This window comes from Centropristis striata, chromosome 5, assembly GCF_030273125.1.
Source record: "Centropristis striata isolate RG_2023a ecotype Rhode Island chromosome 5, C.striata_1.0, whole genome shotgun sequence".
NCBI lineage: Eukaryota > Metazoa > Chordata > Actinopteri > Perciformes > Serranidae > Centropristis > Centropristis striata.
Window position 1 is genome coordinate 27,583,023 of NC_081521.1, and position 18,308 is coordinate 27,601,330.

The 18,308-nt window shown below is 38.7% G+C and overlaps 1 protein-coding gene across 2 annotated transcripts in view; it reads right to left on the reverse strand.

Annotated features, from left to right (window-relative positions):
* Window positions 1-544: 544 nt before the first annotated feature.
* Window positions 545-18,308, reverse strand: part of LOC131972106 (oxysterol-binding protein-related protein 2-like) — a 26,717-nt gene continuing 8,953 nt past the window's right edge. For both annotated transcript variants that reach the window (XM_059333867.1, XM_059333868.1), the window contains exons 2-14: window positions 14,941-15,311; window positions 11,725-11,848; window positions 10,852-10,927; window positions 10,385-10,519; window positions 9,701-9,798; window positions 9,394-9,576; window positions 9,081-9,188; window positions 7,931-8,020; window positions 7,530-7,650; window positions 7,175-7,300; window positions 6,394-6,517; window positions 5,884-5,974; window positions 545-4,639 (exon numbers count right to left, since the gene is read on the reverse strand). In XM_059333867.1, the coding sequence (XP_059189850.1) occupies window positions 4,537-4,639; window positions 5,884-5,974; window positions 6,394-6,517; window positions 7,175-7,300; window positions 7,530-7,650; window positions 7,931-8,020; window positions 9,081-9,188; window positions 9,394-9,576; window positions 9,701-9,798; window positions 10,385-10,519; window positions 10,852-10,927; window positions 11,725-11,848; window positions 14,941-14,977 (1,416 nt within the window). In that variant the 5' untranslated portion in view covers window positions 14,978-15,311 and the 3' untranslated portion in view covers window positions 545-4,536. The remainder of the gene's footprint in view (window positions 4,640-5,883; window positions 5,975-6,393; window positions 6,518-7,174; window positions 7,301-7,529; window positions 7,651-7,930; window positions 8,021-9,080; window positions 9,189-9,393; window positions 9,577-9,700; window positions 9,799-10,384; window positions 10,520-10,851; window positions 10,928-11,724; window positions 11,849-14,940; window positions 15,312-18,308) is intronic.

Here is an 18,308-nt window from a genome sequence, read left to right on the forward strand (position 1 = left end):
TACCCCTAAATGTCAAAGATCTGTGATGTGACATACAATATATTGGGCCTTCATGGTATTTGTGTTCATAATATTTCTTATTTTAAAATAAATAAACTAGACACATTTTCTGCTTACAGAAACAGAAATTTGCCTTTTTCTTTGCATCTCCACAACATTTAACAAAATTGTGACAGGAAATATGGTCAGAAGAAGTGAAATGCAATACAGGACACCCTATTAATGGGTTAGAATTGTTAAATGGGTTTAATCTTAGATTCTAGAAGATTTAAAGTGTTTGTTACAAGGGTGTCACCATGGGTTCTTATGGGTTAAAATGTACATCCTGTATCCAGGTAATCTCATATTTCACCTTTTTTATAAAATAAAAAAATGCATATTATTTTTATTACCTTTTATAATCTACACTAATGGTATGCTTTCATTCTTATTGCCAGTTAATCAATAATCAAATTATATTTAGTGTGTTTTGACTTGATACAGAGTTGTACCTACGTGTTCCTTAATATTTTTATTCTAAAAAAAAAAAAAAAAGGAGACATGGTCATAAACTGAAATTAGGATTTTATTAGTACACATTTCCCCACTGTTCATTAATCTACCAAGCTGTCCACAGATTGGAAATGACCCCTTACAGTCCCCCCACCTCAAAATAAAACATCTGGTACAATGTTCTCACCAAAAACTGTTTAAATACTATAAAAATAAATCAATTGCACAAAATAATATGCCATTTCGCTTGTGATTACCTCTGTGCAGCACTTGTATAACATCGACAACCCCATGATACAGTCCAAGAGACAGACTCGACAGAAGACATTTTTATACAGAGAACCGACACTCAAAGCAACACAGATTTAGTTTAATGACAAAGCATTAGTCTTGTGACTGGTAGAGTCTGAATCAGCACTGGTGAATGTGACCATTTCATATGTTCCATAACCTTACAGTCAAAAACCTTTTTTTTTTTGTTCCCATTTGGCTTCCTTTACTACTGTAGCATTTGACCAGTGTAAAGCTCAACTCAAGTAGTGTTTGTGTGATTGATTTTTAAGAACTTTTTTTAATGACAAGTCTACCTACACACAGTACTGGCTAGTAAACCTAACAGATGTAACAGCCACGGTAAAATGTACAAGCTGGTGAATGATGCTCACTGCAAGCCCCGAAAAGATGCTCCGCTCCTCCATAAACACTTGAGATTCATGTTTATATGTGAAATACAGAAATTAAGAGCAGTTTGGATTAGCTACATAAGCAAAAAGATGAAAAAACAACGGGAATATTTCATAAAACCTCAAACATCATAAATAACCATAAATAAAAAACACAAGGGAATGAAAATAGAGGCACGAAGCATGACACAGGAATTATTATTTAAAAAAAACAATACACGAATGAAAAGTTAAGTTGGTCCTGGGTGTGTAGTCCCCAAAAGTTATAATATTTTTCCAATTATTTGGAATTTAATAAGATAAACTAAGAAGGCAAAAATCATTATTTGGAGATACATAGCGGAGAGGCTGATCATTATGTGAAGTGTGTGAGTTTGTTGGAATGAAAAACTGCTGTACAATAACAGATCAGACATGTACTGTTGTAATGAGGTGCAAAAGTTGCATAGAGTTGATGTTGGTGTAAAATACATCACAGCTCCTAAATGCACTGATGAAAACATGAATTTTAAACAGCTGGTAACATATTGAAAATTAAGATTAAGTGAAGTTCATATACTGTAGCTCAATAGATTTGTTTTACTCTTTCCATTGTGATATTTTCAAAAAGCAGCTGTCAAAAAGTAATATTCCCACCAGTGCAAACAGGTCTGCAGGTAATGTAAAAAGTGTGTGTGTGTGTGTGTGTGTGTGTGATCGTTAATTCAGCGTCCAGGGTTGTCACCGATTCATTACCCATTTCTCTAATTTGAAATCCTGACACGAGACAATCAGGGTTTTATATAAACGAGCCACACAACCTTAGACTGTTTGTTTCTGCTTCAACACGAGCAAAGCAACAGATAAAGTGAAGGAAAACTGTGCGCACGGATGTCAATGACTCATCAAGTTAAGAATTTCTGTACAAATACTAGATATCCAGTCTGCCCAGCTGTTTCTACGCCACCAACCGGAGAGCTGTCTACAGTCCCTCTCAGGAGTACCATATTTTATTTACTTTCATTTTATTGTGCTAACTTTCATTAGAGTTCTGGTCACTTTCAGGAGAGAAAGTGTTTTACTTGCTGTTCTGTTGCAAGTCTCCTGACTACAATCAGTATCAGAAAAAAAAGAAGAAAAATCCAATCGAGCCGGACAGCAGAATATCTAATGTTGCATGATATATTATATTACACTGACATGAATAACGTTTTCTGCTTTAATCATGCTATAATGAGTGAGATTATTATTATTAATAATAATAATAACAATAATTGTAAATCTTGAGGGTTCACATGTCCAATTTCCATCATTCACACAGCAAATCCACTCTCTCTTGTAGTTAATATGGCTTTAGGTGTCTGTACATATTTATACATTTATACTCTTTCATACCATGAATGTGCATGTGTTGTAACCGTTACATTGACTCAAGCGTTCATCAACACAGATGGTGTCTAATCTGGGGATTTAATAGTCACGAATAAATGTCACTTCTTTCATAGTGTGAGATTTACCTCTGAGGGAGGGATTTTTGGTCTTCCAGGTTAACATTTGCATGCAGGCACTGACCATCAGATTTGACCTTACAGGGGTTAAAACAGACAGCTGGGTGGTTCTGTAAGAAAGCTGATCATTCAGATCAAAGCTCACACACCCCACTGAAGTGTCCCTGACCTGCCTGTAGGAAGAAAACAGAAATCTGACTTAAAAATTAGCTTCGAACTTGAGAGATTTTCCCAATTTTCTCACCCTTGTAAAGATAACATGTACAAACAAGACTGTGAAAAATCAGATTCTCTGCACTTCTTTGAATATCAGTGAACCTCAGCTGTGAAGAGGGCATTTAAACATTCCCTTTAGTGTAGGGCTGCACAATTTGGAAAAAAAATGAAATTGCGATTATTTTGACTGAATTGCGTTTTGATTCATGATTTTGAAGAATGATCATTTCTGCATTATTCCTGTAATTTTCAATGAAAAATTAATTTAAATGATCATACTGTCATTTTTTTACAGCATTTTCTACAAGACAGTTTTTTTGTAAAGTCTGTAGAATACCATTAGTAAGGTGGGACATCTTGCAGCACCACAATACTTGAGAATGGTATTTTGACTTGAAAAAGATTACGCTTCCTGCAATTTGAATATTGCACTAGTCGATATTGCAATTTCGATACAATTTCAATCGATTGTGCAGTCCAACTTCTGTGTTTCTTAAAGTGTCAGTCAGACCTCCAGCTGCTCTACGTTGAGTGATATCACTCTGTGCTGGTTTCTTATGTTAATCATGCTGTTAATTTCTACTGGAAGTAAAACCTACAGCTCCTCTTACAGACATACAGAAGCTACAGGTCAAAGTTTGGACAACAGAGTCACATTTTGAGGAGGCGAACAGCTCAGACGTGCCGCTGAACCTGTGCTCCATTCATTCATTTGTTGCCGTGTAGGAGAACATCAGACCACATGTGGTTTCTTTCTGATCCCAGATCTGGTTCCACTCAAGCTGCACATTCCACTCTGCTGTCGAGAAAACGTCTCCATTTATTTCAATACATAAACTTTAAGTAGTAGGTTAATAGGTTAATGTGTGTGGGTGGGTAACAGTGGGTACTAAATGTTTTAGGGATGTGACACATGGACAGTAATGAGCTCATGCTTGCATTCATCTTGACCCATTTAACCAACAGTATGGGTTTATAATTTTAACTTAAAGAGTACAATGTCACCTATATTTTTTAAGTGTTTAAGACAAAAAAAGAAGCTTCCTCAAGATTCCTCTTCAGTCAAAGGAGCATTCACATCCCTGATTTCTCTGTTGACTGGGTGTCCGTCCATGTCCATAAATCCATCAGTGTGATTATGTTTTACTTCATGTTGTTTCTACTCATTAATGACACGTGACTGTTTTAAATGTGGCCGTCCAGAGGCTCGGCCGGTGGTTTCTCGGAGGAGTTTGATTGATTGTAAAGTCGTTAAACATTCAGATCTGAGAGTTTGTGGGCCGTTGTTTCACACGTACCAGCTCTCTGCCGCTGCGATTGGTGGGGAATAAAATGGTGCTTGTGCTCTAAACGATGCCGGGGCAGAGAGATGGGAAACGTTTGCTGGTCGTTATGTGATGAAATCACACGTGATGAGAATAAGACCGGAGTGAAGGTAACAAAAAGAAGCCTGAAGACTCTGCAGACGAAGCAAGCTTCTACTTGTGAGAAGCGACGGGTCTTTCCAATCTAAGCTGGGTGTGTCGGTCTGTTGGTGATGATGATGAAGGCAGTGAGATGAAGATGGGTACATGGATTAATTTCTTTCCATTTCATGACAGGCAGGTCATTGCAGGTTATAAAGGGGGAAGAGGAGGAGGATGAAGGCGAGCTGGCTATCAGTAGATATCGGGCAGGTCCTGGTAGTTCCTATTGAAGTAGCCACCGGTGTAGAGCCAGCCCGGGGCGTTGGTGTACGGGTTGGTGCCCATCTGGAACCAGCTGAGAGACATAAAAACACTGAATAACAAGCTGCTGATGCATCACAAAATGTGCAATACGATCCAAAAAACAGCAAAGAGGGGAAACATTTTCAGGTAGGAGTGTTTGTGATGAATAATTGTTATGGTTGGGTCATTGTGTGCAAAACTCCATCGTCCCATCGCCCCCCTAAGCATCATCAACAGTGTGTGTGTGTGTGTGTGTGTGTGTGTGTGTGTGTGTTGAGCCTTTTCAGAAACTGTTTATTTTCCCGGTTAGAGAGCCACGTCATTACATCACTGTTTCTGTCTATATACGTCTACGCTAGGGCCAACTTCAAGCATAATAACAGCAATGGCGGACTACATCGTCTCTTTACAAATGTTGGTCCTCTCAGCTGGAGACTACATTGGCATCCAAACACGACATGTACAACACATTTATGCTGCTCGTCTCAATTGCTATGGATGGTGATTACGTTATTATTAAACACTGAAGCCTTTTTTTTTGTAAGCAAACTCTTGACTGCCCAGGCGCAGTAATGTGCTGCCCACTGCTCCTTGCATGGTGTGTTCACTTGTGTGTAAAAAAAGGATGGGTTAAATGCAGAGGTTGAATTTCCCCATTGTGGGATTAATAAAGTAATCTTCTTCTTCTTCTAACCAGCTACCTAGCACAGACTACCTAGTATCAATCACATTGCAGTGATGATGAGGATGACGCATGTTTTGTTTGGTCCCCCAGCCCCTGACGTAAGCGGTTTGTGCTTCAAGACCAGCAAAGAGTTGGTGCCGCTCTGGAACCAGTTTTCCTGCCCAAGAGCTGGTTCTTTGGCAGCCAAAAAGCAAAGAACTGGTTCAAGATTATGCACCAAACCAGCCCTCAAATTGCCTTGGTCAAAAAGGGGTATATGTAGACTAAAATTAACCATGGTAGTGTTTTTCAATTGCTTCAAACCATTGTTGATTGTCAATTCAATTGCCCATCGGCCCAAGCCTAATTATTGTTATTGTTAACTCTGTCATTTGTGAAATTAATTCAATGTTTAATCTTTCTGTTTGATTTATGCAGTACCTTTGGTTTGATGTTCTGGTGACAGGACACTTTTTTACTTGGCCAGCAATAGGTTTATCCAACATGAAACAACGAACGAGTTTGTTGTGAAAGCTCACAAAAATATGGTCATGTTTTGTTTGTATCATCTGTAATTTAATAACTGAATTTAATTGAATGCTGGGGAGCTCTGAAAGTTGTGTGTTTCGCACCTAGTAGGCCACTCCTCCTCATTCTTGGCTCTCTCCTTTCTGGAAGCTCTCTGTTTCTCCTCCAGTCTCTCCTTCTCCCTGCTGGCCTCCTCTGCAGGACAAGAACACACACAACGTCTGGTATTGGTACTATTTAGCCCATTAAAAGAGACCTGAGCTTGAATACATTAAATTTGGAGGTAGTAAAAGTTTCACTTAGATCACCAAGGTGACATGAGACAACAACACACACACCCAGCAGGTGGCAGCATCGTCTTATAACTGCCCATCCCATGTATCCCTTTAGAAGTCATTTAAGACATCACACTTTAAGATGTATTAAAAGCAGAATAAATGCAGCGTCACAGGAAAGAGTTTCAGTTACTGAGAGAATAATCTGCACCGTCATTCAGCTGAAACTTCTGCTTATACTTTTATCGTTTTGAGTTTCTGCAGGGCATTGCTACCAAGCTGTATGTGCAGGCAAACAGAACTCCATTAACAGATAAGGGACGTTTTAAATCAAATTACCCATGTTGCCGTTCTCCATGGCTCTGATGTCGGGCCTGAAGCGACAGTCTGTGGGGGCCAAGATGGCCTCCATGCCAGGCTCCAGCTCATTGAGAGACATTGCAAAGTGGGTGAAGTTGTACATCTGAGGAAGGAAGAGAGAGAATTAGTTATATTGTGTATACATATGTGTGTGTTTGCACATAAATGTAGTCTAGAGAAAAAATAGTTTAAGATGACTAACATCATCCATATGAAGTGTCATATTAGTCTCAGCTTTCCAGTGATACCCAGTTTATGTGATTCAAAGCCTGTTTAGGGACCTGAGTATGCACAAATATTCAAATACAATGGGTGGAAATTGCAAATTTGTACTAAATGAGAAAAAAATCTGGTTTTGCCTTAAACTGCATGTTATCAGCAGACATGTATGTAAAGAGGAGACTTGTGGGAACCCAAAGAGCCTATTTTGATTGAGATAACATGACGCCAGAGGTCACATGACTGCTTTGACAATCGCCAAAATAGCCTAACTTTGCAGTGATATTTTGCCAACTTCCCGAAAAGATATCCTGACATGCTTGTCTATAGATTCCTAAGTGTTCAGACGGCCCACGGGCAAAGATCTAAGTAGTTCATTCAGGCACATAGTGCTCAACCGCTGTCTAAAATCACAAAGAATATTGACATTAAGGTTGCTGTGATCGATCACCAACTAATCATTACTGGCAAAAATCCTGATCCGAGGACCTTTAATCAACATTGTTGCATGTGTCCGTATTGTTTGTGGGGGTTTTCGTACCGTAGCAGAGTGTGCCGGTCTGGACTCTATCCTCCACAGCAGAGTGCTTCCTGGGACAACAGAAACCGTCTCCTGGACTTCAGGCATGTCATCTGCGTCATCATTCTCTGCTCCCTCCTGCTCCTCCTGGAAATAACACTTCATTAACACTGCTCTTGCAATCAGTATGTTCAGGGCTAAATACGTCATCTCACAGGTGACTTTGTTTAAGTTTGCACATGTTGCAGCTATTATGCTTCACTACAAGTAACCAAGCAGACTAAAACTAATTAGTTAAAGACCTCAGCACCAGCTGACACAAGCCTGAAGCCCTTTAGATTAAAGAAACAAAAGATTTTTTTTAACTTGCTCTCACATTTTTGTGCTTCTTGTTGTCTCCTTTCCTTTCTGACTTCTTGTGGGCCTCATACGCCTGCGGGTCGACACTCCACATGCACTCGGTCCACTTGCCATAGATGACACAGTGCTTCTTTTTACTGGAGAACATAGAGGGTTAAAGAGAAATAATGTGAGTTGATAAGATGATAAGAAAGAAGAAGCAGTATGGGGAAGAAGAGAATTATTGAAAAGGACAGAATAACGACCAAGAAAAAAAGAATAATTGCGAACAAAGACAAAAATGGGAAAACACAGAGGGATGAGAGGAAGAAAAAGAACAAATAGAGAAGAAATAGCTTTGTAAAACAACTTTGCATGCTATAAAATAACAGAATAAGCATACTGCAGGTGACATGTTTCGTAAGAGTAAACTCTAACCTCTTATCCTGGATGTATCCCTCCACTTTGTGCAGCTCTTTGCCAAACATCCCACAGGGCTTGAAATTCAACACACACTTGTCTCCAGTGCTGCAGGGGGGAAAAAGGAGAGAAAAGGAAACATTAAACATCTTTTCCCTGGCTTTGGTTTCAGAATCATGGTGAATTTAATGTTAAAAAAAAAGATCTGTTCAGTGCAGCAAAAGGGTACATCTTTGGCAGAATTTTAAATGGAGAAAATAACTAAATTCAAGATTAAAATTGGAAGCGTTTGTTACACAAGACTCTTTCAAGGACCGCCAGAAATGTGTAATTCTGATGATTATTTCTGATGTAAATAACTGTTCTTTATTACGTTAATATAAAGGATGCATGCTCGAACGATGACAGTTAGCAACATTAAGGATTGAGAATAAAGTCTCTCAAACTAAGGATTTCAGAAGAAATTTGTACTTCTACTAATTGCCATTAAGAGTTTGTTGGTATAATTTATTTGAAACCCTCCAAAGTGGTGTGGTGTTTTGACAAAAGGTTGTCAGCCAGACTTAAAAAAAAAAGGACAGGAAAGAAAAGGTAAATCTAGCATTTTTCCGTTTTCCATGCAAGGCACTTATCCAATTAGTTTAACTGTAAAACTTAACAGCAAAAAATTGTGCAAGACTGTGATTTTGACTGCTTCACAGCTCCTGGTTGTGAATCTGTGCAACTGTGTGAACATGGCACAAAGAAGGACGGAAATAATGACAACACCAGCCTTCAGAGCTTCCCTGGATAAATACCGGTTTAAAAAATGGTCAGTGGATTGTTAGCTTGAGAGGACACACAGAGAGTAAACAAGCTGCAGTATTAAGTATCAGAGTAAACACTGTAATGGAGCAAATGAAGAGGCCAGGCAGGAAGCTGAAATTCTCTGTGAACAGCAGCTATCACAGGGTCAGTTTTATTGAGCTTTATTTGACTTTGACTGTGGTTTCCTCTGCAGGAACTGAGGAGTCACAACTGGATAATCTTCGGTGAAGATCGAGGAGAATGTATGTAATAATGATACTGTAGTTGCTTTTGAGCACCAATAAAAAGGTCAATGAACTCCATAGATGACTAAAATCCTCTTTAAAATCATCAACATTGCATATTAGAGAGTTTAGTTTACCTGTGGTTGACTATTTCCACTGTACCATACTGCTCTATCCATAGTTTGCCCAAGATGATGTTGTGTACACAGCAGAAAGGGTTACTCCATGTGTATGCCTCGTTGTGCCTGGAGGAGAGGAGAGAAGAGGGTAGGAAGGGATGAATGGCAAGGAAAAACAGAGAAGAAGAAAATTACATGAAAGAACAACAGAGGAGAGGGAGAGGTAGAACATTATAGAGGAAAGAGAAGAGAAGAGAAGGAACTGATTTTGATCAGAAAACTATATGAAAACACACATCCACAGTTTCACCAGCTTCTCTTTCGGACTCACTTGAGTAGCTCTAGTGTGATGGTCCCTTTCGGCTCAGCCTCAACGCTCTTGCCCCAGTACTTAAGTTTGGGGTAGATGGAGCCGTGGAAGACAAAGTCCCCAACCAGACTCTCTGCATGGAAGGCACTGACTGGGGGATGATGGGATACCTGCTCTGATACTAGCCGGAAACCCTGATCCTCCCTGTAGAAGGCAGCAGAGAAGAGGGACGATAAATAGACTGCAAAAAGAGCACTTTCTGCTGTGTGTAGGCGTGTGTGTGGGTGTGTGGGTGTGTGTGTGTGTGTGTGTGTGTGTGTGTGTGTACCTGGTAAGTTCATAGGTCTCTCCCAGCAGAGGGTTGAAGGGTTTCCCAGTTCTGTCCCACTGAGACGCAACTGAGGACACCGCAAAAGCAGCTACTGACTGGAGAAAACAATATCAGATCGTTTTAGTGAGAGTGTGACATAATGTCAAGATTGCACATTTGTTTTCATATTAAACTTTTGGAGCTGGACTTTGTCAATAAGTGCATGTGTGTGGGTTTTTTCAATCCAAGTTGATTGATTGATCAAGTCACTGGATTTTTAAATGATATTATGGAGCTCATGTTTTTCTTTACACCAGTGCAACTGTTTACTGATTGTTAGTGACTGAGTGTCAGTGTCAAAACTGCAATTGAAATGAAGTACTACTGCAGTACTGATTGCGAAGCCTTTCTCATCAAGCACTTAATTTTATTTGTAAGGCTCCCTTTGTTTATATTATTTAAGGTACCATAAAGTGAAATTGTATTATTTTTTCAATAATTTCTGTTATTTTTCTGTTTAATTTCTGTTACATTTGAAGGAGGTACACTATTTCCATCACGTGTGTGTGTGTGTGTGTGTGTGTGTGTGTGTGTGTGTGTGTGTGTGTGTGTGTGTGTGTGTGTCCTTTAGTGGCGTGTTCTAAAGAGCATCGCGATGTAGGGGTGTGTGTGTGTGTGTGTGTGTGTGTGTGTGTGTCTGACCTGCATGCGTTCAATGGAGTCGGACATTAAACAGGCTTTGTTGATGAGGTATGTGTGTTCCATGTATTCTGTGATTCTCTGCAGGAAGCTCAGAGGCTCGTTGAAGGCGATGGGCATCGTGATCTTCGAGAGTTCCTGTAAAAAAATAAATAAATCTGTATTTTAGATTTGACCGTGACTAACAGAGTATGCTCCAAATCATTTAAACCTCTGAGAAGCTCTTCATCCAGGTCGCAGTGAATCTATCAAATACAAGAGTATAGCAGAAGGGCATTCGGAGAGTGCAGACCAAGGCCATGCCTCATCTCACAGTGTTTGCAGAAGTGAGAAATATATTCTGTATCAAATAAATCTAAACCTTAACCAATCATGTTACTTCCATCTGTACAGTGATATGCTGAGGCAGTCATTTACTGTATATGCAGAAAAGTACATTGATTTTCATCTAGTGATCTGTGGATCCTTACCAGCCCGATGCATTTCTTCAGGATGCTCCAGACACTGATAGTGTTTCTGGAAAACATGGCCGCAGGTAATGACGTCCTGAAATGAAAGAAAATCATCTATTTGTGCCCATACACACATGCACAGCTTCCCGAATATTTGGTACCGTACATAAATTCTCCAAGCATCTCAGGACCAACTCATATTCTAAAAGTTGTTTTTGACACAAAAACCAACGAGCAAATTCAAACACAGAATTGGTTTGATCAGCCACTCAGATACTGGCAGCAGGCATAAGAGAATGAAACAGCTTTCTTCTCTTTGTGTGTATCAGTACCTACAGTACCTGATCTAACAAACTGATCAGAATGAAAACCAAGGTTGTAGATAAGCTGAGCATGTGGTCTGTCAGGTCTTTTAGCAGGCCTGAGGTCACAGAAATGCTACATGTTGACTGGAACCGAAATGGCGAACGTTAAAACAAACAAAAAAAACCAATTCACTCAAAATGAATGAATTGTTGCCATGAATTATTCTAATGGGAGTGAAAAGATGGTGGTAATTTTCCACTGTGTTTGTCATCAGTGCAATGAAATAAAAGTAATCTGGCAGCAGACGCAGATGTTTCTATGCATAAATCAACAAAGTGAGTCCCACACTGGCAGCAACAAGCTCATATCTTTTTCTTCTGTCTTTTTTCACTTACTTTTATATAGACATGTTTAGACACATCATGAAAATGCTCAAGCAGAAGAAGTCGCACCCCACTTACCTGATGAAGCCTAGGAATATTGCTTAATAGTTAATAGTACTGAAGAAAGGTGTAATGCTGCTACAGTTGTAAAAAAAAAAAAAACACACTGCAGATGGAATGTGGTGCAGGAATGCAGCACTACCTGTGTTTCTTGATGCCATTTTCCTGCGGCACTGATCCGTTGTTCTTCTGACTGCTGTCAAACACCAGCGCATCTTTGAAACTGGCCTCCGACACGCCTTCATACGACTCGTCTGAATCCAGGCCTGTGGGAGAGAAATTGTGACATAAGGTAACATGAAGTAACAAGTCTTGCAGCAGTAGACCCCTGTGGCTGATTCACCAAAAAGCAACAGGTAATGACATAGAAAGTCAAATACATAGAGACACATTGGGCCCGTTAAACAGTAACCAGTCACCAGACGACCCAATACATTTGCAAACTGTTTTGCATCAGGAACTTATTGCCTCTGTTTGACTGGCAAATTTTATTGATTGCTTGGAACTGTTTATACTTACTAACCTATTCACTGATACAAAGACTAAAAATGGTAAAATGCATAAAATTTGTTATGGGGCAGCCATATAAAACCATGGAACCTTGTTTGAATATCTACATAAAAAATAAGTACAATGTTGTCACTGCAAAACCACATAAGTTTTAATTATATAATAAGGACCGTTAGTTAAAAAAAGTAGACTGATGTCAACAAAAACAAGTAATATATAAACATCACACGGCTGAAAACAGTTTAAAAAAAGCTCCATCAGTTGGCCTTACAACAACAGTAAACCTTTCTTTGATTGAACAGGATTCAGCAGTCACTGTTCATGGGAATATGTACTGGTGTTGCCTTAGACCTGGATGGCAGCCAGATCATCATCGATGACATTTAAGTGTTCAGTGTTATAGGGTGGAGTTGCAGTGAACTCGAGGTGGGGCCTTAACAACAGCTTAAAATAGATTACATTGTTTATCATTTAAAAACACCTACTCAGCTGTCAGTATTATGTCAAAGGTACCAGGAGTGTATTTCAACATATCAGATTAGCCAGCTTAGATAGAAATGTAACACAAAGGCCACTCACATTATGAATACATAACATGGAAAAACAGAATATTGGAGAAAAGCCTTTTGCAATATTGCATTTTTTACATTTTGTTTGTTTGTTTTGTTGTTGTTCTGCTGTATATTTTGCACATTTCCTACTTTTATCCTTATTTTATTTATCTTTTTTCTTACACACACTGGGATTGTGAGAATCGTTATTTAAAACTCTATGTGTCTTGTACAATTGACAATAAACGTGACTTTTGCAAGGTGCAAGTGTCTCATTCTCATTTGGCCCAAAACATGGTAGCTGGCAAGCATAAAATGAGTTTGTTTGCAAAGAAGAAATGAAATGCTTTGTGCATCACAAAATGCTGTACCTCATTGTAACACATTTGCAATAGATGATTTCTACAGAAAACAAAGGGTGAAAATTGCACTTCTGCCAGCAAATCTCCATACATTTACAATACACACATACACAGTAATTTTATATTATTATCTTAGCCTCTGTATCTGCCATGACGTGACCAAGGAGCAGAGCTCTGTGATGAAAGCCAATTAGTCTTGGATTGATAGGGTAGACTGATAGAATTTTAAAATAAAGTATTTACATTTTTAATTAAATCCTAGTTAACACCTACTATTGAAAATTAGAGGTTTAACAAGGGGGAAAAAAACAAAAATAGATAATAAGGCCGAGCTGGAAGCCACCTGGTGCTGAACACAGCTAACCCTGTGCACTTGTACTAATGAATAATACATTGTCCCTGGTCTGCATCTGTCTCAGATTAGTAAGATGATCATAATAATGACACAAAGACAGGCGAGCGCGCACACAGATAGACACACATACACGTTTTATATCTGCCTGAAAACAATAACATGCGTAACACATGAAAATAGCGACATAACAATGACTGTGCGTCAACATGGACGCCTAGCAATATCACACAACAAGGACAGGACTGGCAGTACAAGTTAAAGAACACCACCCTGATTTGCCCTGCCCTTCACCCCAACATGAACACTGAAACTATGATTTGGATACAAGAGGCTGGTAACTAAAATATTTCTACAGTAAAATGTTCACCATTATATCTCACATAATCATATCCCAGGATACATTGGTGTTCAAACTCTGTACACCTTTAACTACCAAGTCATTATTTCTCAGAATGAGTGAAGTCCCTCCAACTGCAAGTTCCAAAACAAAGATAAGAATGAAACTCTGTGCAGAATACTTGTCAAAATACGCCTCTTATAGTACATTTCTGCATGACACTGGGGAGCCACAAAACTCATGTACAACATTCTTGTGTCCTTTGTTTTTGCTAAATGTATATTGTAATTAGCTAATGCTGAAACATTAGCTGAAACATTAGCATGCATAGCATCCCCTGGGTGTTAACTTGAATGACTGCTTTTCTAATCTTTTCACAGTAGGAGAAACCTGAAACCAGTTCATCTTAAATACAAGTGAGGATTAATTTATCAGCCTTCCTCAAAATTGGATATGAGATAAAGAGTGTTAGTGTAAATGTGTTAGTGATTTTCCCAACTGATACCCCCATTTCTTTCCATTCTCTGCCTCTGCCAGATCAAAATGAAATCAAACAAAAAACCTGTCACTGAAACAAGGCAGTTCTTTTAAATAAATAAAAAACACACAAATTGAACCAATTTATTTTTCCTTTGTGTATTTCCTAATGCTTGCATGTACAGGATAAAACACACAAACGTGAACACAGCCACAAAGTCTCCCACAATCCAGGGTGTTGCTGACATTACTAACCATGACCGCAGGACAGCAGACCTCTGAATTATTGAACTAATCATCAGACTAAGGCAGGTTAGGTTCCATTGGATGGCATTATGCTTCTATGATGGAGACAAAAACAGACCATCTAATTGGGACTGAAAGCCTCTTGCAACAATGACACAAACCCCCTAATGACATATTAAGATCCCAAAAAACATAATAAACACAAATATATTTAGTTTGGAAAATTACAAAATTGTGTTAAGACCCCTGTTAATGAACAGAAGACATCAAATCAAGAACTGTGTCAAAATCCATAGAGATTTCTGGCATCACTTGGGCATTCAGTCTACTAACAGCATTAGTGACTTGACTCTCCGGGGAAGAACTTTTTCTATTTTTGAACCAGCACTGAAAAATCTGAACAAACTGCTGCAATGTTTTGTCTTTTCGTTGGTAAATTTGCTAAATATTTTCATCTGATAAAAACCAGCACACCAGACTGACGCACAAACACACACAAGCACACAAACACACTCCCCACCTGTGACGGCGTCGTAGAACTCATCCTCATTGTTCATTTTCTAGAGTCAAAGCCGACAAGTCGTTTAGGACAGATGTATAACCTCTAGCACATGTTCCTTTCAGTGGAAACCCCTCAGAGTTCCTCTGGAGGGAGACCTGGCGATCAAGGTCCCTCTGAAGTGTCCCCAAGACAACAGCAAAATGTCTGTTAAATATCCAGGGAATGTTTGTCCCACTCTTGGCAGACGGTTTGACCACAGAAGGATGACACACAGAGATGTGAATCAGAGCAAATCTACTGTTTGATTCAGACAGCACGTGGACAGCTGATGTAACTTCAGACTTCAGGTTGGGATTCTTTGACTATGTTGAGAGAGGCAGATTAGTGACCTGTGGAGACAAAAAAAACACAACACACACATAAGTCTTGAGTTTCTGTAAATTACGAGTTGTTGTTTTTTGACCATGAAACGTGTTACCAAGAGCAAAAATGAATTCAAAGTTTTAATTTTGGTTTCTGTAGTTTTTTCTGTCAGCAGGATTATGGAAGAAAACTACTGGCCATGAAACTTGCTGGAAGGGTGTAGCATGGGCCAAGGAAGAACCCATTCATTTTGAAAGCGAATTGAATTACAGGGCAGATACACATATTCAAAATAAGGCACATCCCTGGAACTGCCTTGGTCAAAAAGGGGTACAAGTGATCTTGTGGTTTTACTGTAAGTTTTCAGATGACACAAAAGGGTCATTCCCAGCTATCTAGGTTAGCAGCTGAAAATCTGCTGCGTCTGGCTGAGTGACAGTCTTGTCTATCATGGCCCACTGAGTACAAATAGAGTTTTCTAGTCCAGTAGTTACATAACCGGGACACCACTGCCACAGGCTTTCTGGGTCTTTGTTACCTTTTGTTTGGTACATTGGCTCTTTATAATTTTTTAACTCAAGACCACAAATGGCCTTTCATTCCATGATAAACTCAATTTTAATATAGTTACAAAATGTTCTTTACAAGAATAAAAAGCACAATGTCAACTTCAGGGCAACAACAGCAGCTTCACAATAACCATTGACCAACACATACTTGGACTTTGTATAGAGAACAAATTGATTACATCTTAAAACACTCCACCACTTGAATGCCTAAATTTTATAGCCTTCTATGCTGGCCTTCGACGTTTGTCTTCAGACATCCTTTTTGAATACTGTACTCTCTCTGTATGCAAGCTAATCACTTCAAAGCAGAACAATGGCCATGTATATAATAGGTTTCTGGTTGGCTGCTTGTTGCGATTGCACCAAGTTACAAAAATAAATCTGAATCACAACTCACTTTGTTGGACACTAAAAATTCTAGCCAGGCGTTTCTTTGTAGTTGACAAGAAATTGCTTTCTAAGCAAGTGATGTACAGTGATCCCCTTTAGCATCAAGCTAAATTGTCTATAAGTAACACAGATTTAGCCTTTGATTGAACTGGCCTTCACAATGTATGTCACAGTGCATTCAGTGGAAGATACTTTCTCATTTTCTCATCCTGTTAAATGTCAATGAGTCAGGTGAGGGTGAAACTAAACTCATTATATTTGGTGAAGTGACGCTTCAGTAGTCAGTTAGTCACCCTTAAAACAAATAGCTTTTGGAAAGAACTGCTTCACTGTGCTGGCAGATGACAATGTTCTGCTATATAAAAAGGTAATATCTCATTTATATTACCGACTCATTGTTTGGCATCACTGCCCACTTCACCGTATTCTTCACAGTGACACAGAATACAATCCATGATGACACATGATTTATCCATTTGTTTCTCTCACCACTATAACCCAAATGTTTGATGTGAGTAACGCTACAAGGAAACCAAATGGGAATGAAACATTGTCATCATCACAATGACACAGCCCACATGGCAAATACAACAAATGTTGACTTACAGCTTGACTCATCATTGGTAGAAATGTTGCACTATTGAAAATGAATCAAAGGGGAATTGATTTGTTAATATTCTCCTTAATACGAAGTGAAAAATATTGTTTTGGTATTAGTCCTGAAACTCAAGGATTAAATCATGTATTAAATGTTCAAACAATACCCAGCCCTAATTATACTAAATAACAAAACTCAATATTTGGTTTCTTTTTAAATAGGTCTGCCGTTTGAGTTTCAATAGTCTCCCTCCTCATCACAGCTTCTGAATTTCCAAAGGTCATGTTTACATTTTAGGTAGTATATGCTTAACATACTTTGCATGCAAATGTTTGAAACAGTAGACAACAAATGGGAGCTAAAGAATGAAACAGAGAAAACGTATTTATGTCTGAACTAAAATGCTACCGAGCATTGTTGAGTCAATTCCCATCTTCGTCTACATTTTTATGGTCTTTTGGCTTCGTCAGCATTTACAACACTGTTCAAAGCTAAGTAGAAGGCCTGTATTTGTTTTAGAATGTATTGTCATGTAGCCATGGGAGAACGATTCATGAAACAACTGTTCATTCCTAATCTAGACATTTCTGAATGCAATCTGCATTTACATGGAAATACAAAAATAAAATCTACTTCTTCGCTGTCAGCATGACAAAATCTTAACATACCTGCAGTGAAATTTAATCTCAAAAGGGACTAATCCTTTATTGCATGTGAAATGCTGAAACATTCCCTTCTCTGCCTTTTTCTCCACACTGCCAACAGTAGGCAACGCCTTCAGCACACAAATGAACTTTAGCTCCAGAGTCACGATCGATAAGGTGAACACAATAGATAACAAGCTGGTTTTGAATTGTTCTAACAGCTAAATCCAATCTTTGGATTCTTTGTTGGATTTTCTTTGGTTTGTTGGCTCCTATTAATTCTGTAGTGATGTGCTTTAACAAGCCAAATTAAATATGGAATGTCAAAAACACTTATACTAATCTAAAAAAACAACAACTAAAAAACTGTTGCCTGCTTCTTAAGCTACCAGCATGTGTCTTATCATGCATGTTTCATCAGTACTCCATGTTCTACAGATGTACTCAATGTTCTACCCATGTTGTTTAAACTATTGTATCATAACACAGCAAGTAAAACCTTTGGTAAGCGGGCAGATACAAATTGTTGAGAATCCAAATGCATCTTCAAAACAAAATTGGCAGGCAAGTATGTTTGCACCCATTTTGACTGAATGTAAGAAGAAAACATTTTCAGAACCTGTCATCTGGCACTGTATGACTGTGAATAAAGCAAACATGGCTGGAAATCTGATTTGCATGAGTCATTACAAGCTCACCATTTTCTCACCACATTACAGCCCTATACATGTTTAACTGTAGGATCCATTCATACTAAGAACGATGCTCTACTGAACCTTTACTGTCATTGTTGAAGACCTGATAAAGGCAGCATGACATGAC